General features: G+C 44.6%; 1 protein-coding gene across 1 annotated transcript; it reads left to right on the forward strand.

Annotated features, from left to right (window-relative positions):
- The first annotated feature begins 299 nt into the window (after positions 1 to 299).
- C5H9orf153 (chromosome 5 C9orf153 homolog) lies at positions 300 to 6,255 on the forward strand. The gene is made up of 5 exons (XM_059262778.1): positions 300 to 430; positions 903 to 1,055; positions 2,843 to 2,935; positions 4,353 to 4,860; positions 5,947 to 6,255. Exons 3-5 carry the CDS (start codon positions 2,870 to 2,872, stop codon positions 6,186 to 6,188), a joined length of 816 nt encoding a protein of 271 aa, XP_059118761.1. The 5' UTR covers positions 300 to 430; positions 903 to 1,055; positions 2,843 to 2,869; the 3' UTR covers positions 6,189 to 6,255.
- Positions 6,256 to 7,625: the final 1,370 nt, after the last annotated feature.

The raw sequence follows: 7,625 nt of genomic DNA on the forward strand, positions 1-7,625 counted from the left end.
TACGATTTGTAAAGGGCAGAGAGACCCAGGCGCAGCTACGCGGCTCACCCCCAGTTGCTCCGGCTGCCTGTCGAGCTTCACTGCTCCACGGTCTCCTTTGTCCATCGATGACAAGAGCCTGGACTAGTCCACAGTGGGAAGCTAACGAATCCGTGACACTTCAGTGATTTGACGCTCTTTCAGAAAAAATGCTTTTCCACCTTCCACTCTCTACCACCCCCCCCCTCACTTTCAAACAGCTGCTTCTGTGACCTTAAGGATTTCCAAATGTCACAATGAACAGTGACTCAGTTACTTACCCTCCACTAAAACATTGGCACCCTTCACATTCAGAGGTGAGCTGGGGTCTACCAGGTGGACACTCAGCCTTCACCCTGGGACTTCAGAGATTAGTGACAGAGATGGCTCTTTAAGTGGACTACGGGAAGTGGTAAGTGCAGTGATAGACACTGCCATGGGCACTATAATAGTCCAGTGACAGTGGGAAAGAAGCCTGGCTGTGCTTGTCATGAGGAGGACAGATGGATGGGTAATAGAGAAAGAGGCAGAAACTCAAAGCTATGTGGTGACAGGTGACAATGTTTGGGTCATTTCTACCAATAGGGGTGGGGACACACTCTGTCTCCTCTGAAACTGTTTCAGGGAAGTAGAATCCAGCTCCACGGCTGAGACTCTTCTCTATGACCATAAACAGCCCTGCCCTCTCTCCCTCCTCTATGCCTCTGTCCTTCCCATCCAGGCTCCCACAGATACTTAGCCCCGACTCTGGTCCATTCCCCATTGCCTGGGGTCCTCTTTCTTCCAGAGTCACATGTCCATCACGGAGGGTCTCCAGCCTAGTGACGAGAGAAACTGCAAAGAAAGGAGAGGAAAACAGTAGAGCTTCCTCTTGTGTTTTTCAGGACCGAAGCTCATGAACCAAAACTGAATGATGAAAAGAAGTGAAAAGCCAAACTGGGTTCCAACTTACGATGCCAAGGATGATTTTTTCCTGCTACACCAGGCCTACCAAGTCTTGAGGACACCATCTATCCAACCAAGAAGTCCCTAAGCAGGTCCAGTCCCTGGAGGCCAGCCATGAAGCTTGGGATCCCAATTTTAAGCACGTTTCCGTGCATAGCCTCTCCCATCCTCCTGTTCTCTCCTCATCCTCCTACTTTCCTTGAGACAGGTTTACTATGTACCCCAGGCTAACTGTAGCTTTCTGTCTGTGCTTTCCAAATGCTGAGGTTGCAGATGTGTGCCATCATGCCCAACTCTCCAGGACATTTTAAACTAATTATTTGTGTCACAGAAATTGAATCTAAGACCCCATGCACGCCAAGCGCACACTTTATCACAGAGCTACATCCCCAGCTCCACGCAAACCCTACTGCATGGGATTTTACTGTTTCTGTTCTATCCTCTCCAACCCCTACTGCCCTTCAGACAATGTCTTCTGTTCCTCGTTTCTTTTTCATATACTGTCTCATGTTTCAGACAGCCAGGAATTCCACGGGCACTATTGTGGATGGCACACAGGCCTAAACCTGAGCCCTGGCCAATGTTTTCAGACTTGTCTACAAGCTCATCTAGCCACTTGCCAGTCCACTACTGTGCATATTTTCTCTCCTGTAGAAAATACATCACTGGCTTTATCTCCTATGCTGATAGACTCATACTGTGCAATTACATTGGGGTTTATTCACTGCTTCTCATCAGCATATTTCTCCCTATGTCAGAGTGTTCCTTCAGCATGGAGTTAGAGTGTATCTCAGAGCCTGCAAGCTCCCCAACTCCCCCAGTACAGCCAGTATCACGGGCCTCTCTCCTCATGCCTCTCATGGCTACCAACTCCACATGTGGGATCTATTTGTATGTATTGCTATGTAATAACCTACCCAAATCTAGGGCTTAGCAGGGAGATGTCTCCTTTCTGAGCTCCGCTAGGACGACTCATGTAGTTGTAACCAACCTGAAGGCAGGCCTGAGTCTCCTTCCTTACACGTCTAACGGTTGGTGCAGGCTTCTGGTTCTTCCTGAACTCTCCAGAAAAAAAAGCTACACCTCTGTGTGGAGGCACAGGCTTCTGGAAATGTGCAAAAAAGCTCAGAGTGTCTGTGGCCCAGGTACTACCAATCACACCATGCCACTCAAACAGGGCCACTTGTTAGTGGTGGAAGCCACACAGAAGGCCAGCCAGAGTCAGATGTGGGCATGTACTTAGCACAGAGGAACAGTGAGAATCCTAGGGCTGTTTTAATTCCACCTATGAAATGGTCAGAATTTCTTTTTTTCTTTAAAATGTTCATTTTTTTTGTTATTGTTATTATTAGTTTTGTTTCTCCTAAATGAATACCTTTTCTATGTAAGAAGGGAAGTGGTTTTTTTCCTTAGGTGAAGTAAAGGTTAATCAAGGTTATTTTCTTAGGCAAGAAAATAAAGTAGGTGATGCAGTATTCTTTAGACTAAGATTAAACCTTAATGTATATTTTGTATAAAAATTTAGAGTGTGCCAGATGGTGGTGGCACACACTTTTAATCCCAGCATTAGGGAGGTATAGGCAGGCAGATCTTTGTGAGTTCAAGGCCAGCCTGGTCTATAGAGGGAGCTCCAGAATAGTCATGGCTACACAGAGAAACCCTGTCTTGAGAGGAAAAAAAAATTTGGAGTGCTGAGATAAAGAAGGTTCAAACATGATTAACTTGATGGACAGACCAATAAGAGTAAATCGGCAAACCTTTAAAGTGTCTTGTCCACAAAGTTCAGAAGGTGTTTGAAAGTGACTCTGTGACACTTCCATTGTCATTCTGTCTGACCTTTGACCTTTGACCTTGGCCTTCCCCTTTGTTGCCTTTTCAGGGGCTTGGAGATTCAGATCCTTGCACAATGTCCCTCCCGGGACATCACACTTGGACTCATGGAGGCAAGGCACCATCGCGTGACCGATGCTCGGTATGAACTTGACAGCCCTGATACTGCACACAGGCAACTTACATTAAAGAATCATATGAGATCAAACCATGAGTGTACACAGATGTGCCTGGGTGTTGCCTGGGGTGCCAGAGTTTCATTTCAGTGACTTCATTTAAAAAGAGTAACACTTTATGTGCATGAGCGTTTTGCTTTGTGTGCACCATGTGTGTGCCTGGTGCTCACAGAGGCCAGAAGAGGACATCAGATCCCCTGGAACTGGAGTCACAGATAGTTGTGACCACCGTGTGGGTGCTGGGATTGAACCCGGGTCCTCTGGAAGAGCAGTCAGTGCTCTTAACCACTGAGCACCTCTCCAGCCCTGTAGACACTTTTGCCACCACAAGACCTAGCTCTCCAAGGGCAGGGCAGCACCCAAGTTATGCCGTTTTTCTGATGGAAACCTGCTCTAAAGAGACATGCTAATTTTAATTCACTCTGATATTTTTCTTGCAACAAAAAGATTCAGAGGGGAGACTGCACTGGGCCGTTGGACCCGGCAGCTAGGGGCTATTGACTTAATTTTGCTTTTTTTTGTTCTTTTTCTTTCCACTCTGGGGATCAACCCCAGGGCCCTGCACATGGTAGGTAAGCCCTTTACTACTGAGCAGCTCCCGCAGGGAAATGACATAAACCTGGGCTATAACCTAAGATAGTGGGCTATCTGGGTTTTCAACTAAGGTCCACAGATGGCCTTTCAGGGATGGCCTGATCTATAGGCAGGACACTCTAAGAAGCAAGGTTTTATTCCTTCTGCACAGGACTTTAGGTGGGGAGGTATGCTGAGGAATCACTTACAGTTTTGTTCTGCCAACAACTATTTCCAAACACTCAATAATGCAGTCATTTGCTTAGGAAAACACTCGGATGACAGCCTTCTTTGCCTTGCATTCTGGAATATTCTGAGCGCTTTGGACACCAGGGTGAACTCTGGTGTCTACATGATCTGTCTTGCTTTCTTCCAAACAAGGCCACAGCCCACTTCAGCTATCTTTCTGCACAGCCATGCAGAATGGCAGAGTTAGATAGGCCTCAGAAACGACCAAGTCCAAACCTAAACAGATTATTTCGTTAGCAATGGGTATAAAGGACGTGTCTTTGTTTTTTTGTTTTGTTTTGTTTTGTTTTTCAAGACAGGGTTTCTCTGTGTTGCTTTGGCTAGAGATCAACCAGCCTTTGCCTCCTGAGTGCTGGGATTAAAGGCGTGAGACACCCTCACCTGGCTGGGGATGTGTCGTGTATCCATCTTTTGGACGATGGACCTAGTATTCTGCCCCTGCTCTCTATGCCACATTCTGCTACTGAGGCAATGGCACCTTGCAAGAATGAATGCTTCTGTTGGGAGAGATCATTGTTTTTTCATTGATCTCATGACTTCCATGCTCTCTTTCCCCCACAGCTGCAAGAATTATACACATCAGCTGAGAATTTTAATAACAAGAGCAAGAAATCAAATTTCCAAAAAATCTGTGGCATCTCATTTGAGGAAGCTCGGCAACTCCTTGGGAAAGACCTGAGTGCCAGATCATTTGACAGTCGTCAAGCTGTGAGAAAAGATGAGCCCCTCCCTGCCAAGCAGACCCAAGTTAAAGAGGAAGAGGAGGAGGAGGAGGAGGAGAAGCCCATGTCCATGGCAGATCTACTTCACTACAGCCTGTTGACAGGGTTCCTGGTCCCAGTGGAGCAGCTATCCAGGTCCCAGCAGAGACTGGCCCAGGTCGGCATCCCTCCTCCCATACACTCTTTTCCTTATGCTTTCAGGACAGATGAGCCCATAGCTACGCCAACACCCACCTTTAGGAAGAGAATTCAAAGCACCACGTTTCACAAACTTCTCCTGTCTTCTGTTGCCCCGGACAGGCTGGTCTTTGAAGATAAATCGATGCGATTCTTCTCCACAGAGCCAGGTAATCTAAAGAGTCTCACCTGGGGGTGCAGTGGGGGTGGGTGGGAGTGCAAACCTTGCTGAGAATCTAAGTCGATTTCCAGAGAAGAGTGTGTCAAGCATTGACCTGTGGAAATCTTGCTTGTTTTAGGGTTCATAGCTAATGCTTTTGCTACCTATGGTGGTGATGAAATAAATGAAGGGTTCTAAAATTTCCATCCTGTAGCCAGGCGGTGGTGGCTCATGCCTTTAATCCCAGCACTCGAGAGGTAGAGGCAGGCAGATCTTAGTGAGTTTGAGGCCAGCCTGGTCTACAGAGTGAGTTCTAGGACAGCCAGAGCTGTGATACAGAGAAACCTTGTCTCAAAAAAAAAAAAAAATCCATCCTGTACACCTACCTACTCTAGGGGCTGACTTAGAAGTATGGTTAGTTCAAAGCTAACATAGGCAATTCAGCCTGTGCAATTTAGCTAGAATTAAATTCTTAATTAAATTAAATTAACTTCCAAATTAATTAGAATTAATTCTAAGTTAACCAGCATAAAAGTAAATGGAGGAGAGGACAGAGACAGGAGCAACTGCTCATGGTAGAACACTTGTCTAGCATGTTCAAGGTTTTGAGTTCAACCCCAAGAACAGCAAAGGAATAAAGTAGGAGAATCTAGGGCCAAGGCTCACCTCTGTCTCTGAGAGGTGACTGTGTGATGAAGCTTGTCAGCTCTGGAAACGCCCACACTATTTGTTTTCTGCACCCTGGGCTAGTTAGAGTATTGTCTTTTATAATTTCCTTAGCTGAACTGCCTTTCACAGTTGTTGTTGTTGGTGGTGGTGGTGTGTGTCTGTTTTCCTGTATTCCCTAAACCTTTCCTAATTGTTTTATCTCTTTCAAAGAGGATCACTGGCAGGAATACCTTCATTTCTGTTTTTGACTACTTTCTCTTAGGACACTAGAGACCATGTGAAGAACACGAACAGTGTGTACCTCAGGTGATGCTCAGTTCCAGGGCTCTAAGTAGCAGCTGGAAGAATGAGGAAGGCCATTCAGCTCATTTATTCTGTCTGTGGGGTGTGCCAATGTTTGATTCTTTCAAAATATGATTCCTTCTAGGAAAGCAGTTCATGGACCTGGTGGACCTGGAGTGGAGGTATTTCAAGGGGCTTGCAAGGTGGGGACGTGTGCCCACGAAGTTTTCATTTATGGACATACAATTCAACAGTGAGAAGAGATTCATAGAGAGCCAAGGCATGCCTGGGCTTATTTTTCCTCCTCTAGTTCGTAAGACTTTGGTGATTTATCCTCAAATTCTCTCTCATAAAGAGGGACATTATTCTCTTAAATGGGATGTATAGAAAACCGAAATATTTGGATATGGATTGTTGCATTTGAGAACATTAAATTTATGGAGGAGACAGAAAAGCACCCAATCCATTTTTCTATACAATATCTGTGCAGAGCCTAAATTCAAATGTTCACATGGAGAAAATGCCCACCTGATCTGCTAAGGTTAGCCCTGGTTCACATTTATGATGCTTATCTGAAGCAGGAATGAAGATATGAAAATAACTCTCCACCAAGAACGGATCTTTACAGTTTTCTTGCCTGCACAAGTCTCCAAGTTTAACCCAGTACCCCACTCCTCCCCAAGTTAAGTGCATAGTAATTCCATCCCATAAAAAGAGTTGAACAACACAACAAATGGAAAGAAGGAAGTAACATCCATGAAATGAGAAAAGGATGACCCAAAAAAGGAACAAACTAAAAATAAATCATTAAAATAGTAACAATAATAACCGACACTCCACCCCCCAAAACATGGATACATCTGAAGAGACAGTCTGGTGGTCTGGAAAGCTGTACTGACAAGCTTTAGCTATAGATAAAAAAGGAACCTGTGAAAACTCCTATATAGAGAATAGATAAGGCAGAAGACAAGAATAGAAAAGAGGTGATTTTTAAGTCAACATCAAGCATTTCGTTATAAGATATAAAGAAAAGATATAGAGAGGTGGCTTAGTGATGGAACACTTGTCCAGTACGAAAGAGGCACAGGGGTCAATCCACAGTAGCAAAAAAAAAAAAAAAGAAAATAATAAAATGACACAATTATTCAGAAATAAACACATGAGACTGTAGCCAGAGGCTTTTCTGTGTCGTGTAGTCGCTCAGCCCCAAATAAACACACAGAGGCTTATATTAATTACAAACTGTTTGGTCTATGGCTCAGGCTTCTTGCTAGCTAGCTCTTTCATCTTAAATTAACCCATTTCTATTAATCTATGTTTTGTCACATGGCCTAGGTGTTACCAGTCTGTTGGCGTGTTGCTCCTTGGGCGGTGGGCTGGCATCTGCTCTGTTCTGCCTTTTTTCTCCTCGTCTCTCTGCTTGGATTTCCCACTGAGCTATAAACTTTATATGGCTATAAACTGTCTTGCCATAGGCCAGAGCAGCTTCTTTATAACTAATGGTAGCAAAACATATTCACAGCTTACAGAAAGACATCCCACGGCATGAGACTACATGGAAAACTTTTGTCATGTCACTAGCAAGAAATTAGAAATAAATACCATCCCTGGCAACAATGTAGCCAAACTGTAGAACATTGACCATCCAAAGAAGGATAAACTTCACTCAAATAAATAAATGGACAGTGAACCTAATTAGCATTAAACATTGGAAGGCAAAGGTCTTATACTCCAAAGACTGAGGAAAGCCAACCACCATCAGCCAAACTCTTCAAAGAGCTAGAAGTTCAATAAATGTATTTAAATAGATGAGTGCCTTAGAGT

The sequence above is a fragment of the Peromyscus eremicus genome, chromosome 5 (assembly GCF_949786415.1).
Source record: "Peromyscus eremicus chromosome 5, PerEre_H2_v1, whole genome shotgun sequence".
In the NCBI taxonomy this organism is placed as follows: Eukaryota; Metazoa; Chordata; class Mammalia; order Rodentia; family Cricetidae; genus Peromyscus; species Peromyscus eremicus.

What these genes read in the sequence shown, in the direction of transcription:
- C5H9orf153 (XM_059262778.1), top strand. Translation starts at nt 2,870, where the DNA reads ATGTCCCTCCCGGGACATCACACTTGGACTCATGGAGGCAAGGCACCA. An exon ending in CATCGCGTGACCGATGCTCG is followed by an intron (nt 2,936 to 4,352) that starts GTATGAACTTGA and finishes TTTCCCCCACAG; the next exon opens with CTGCAAGAATTATACACATC. An exon ending in ATTCTTCTCCACAGAGCCAG is followed by an intron (nt 4,861 to 5,946) that starts GTAATCTAAAGA and finishes GATTCCTTCTAG; the next exon opens with GAAAGCAGTTCATGGACCTG.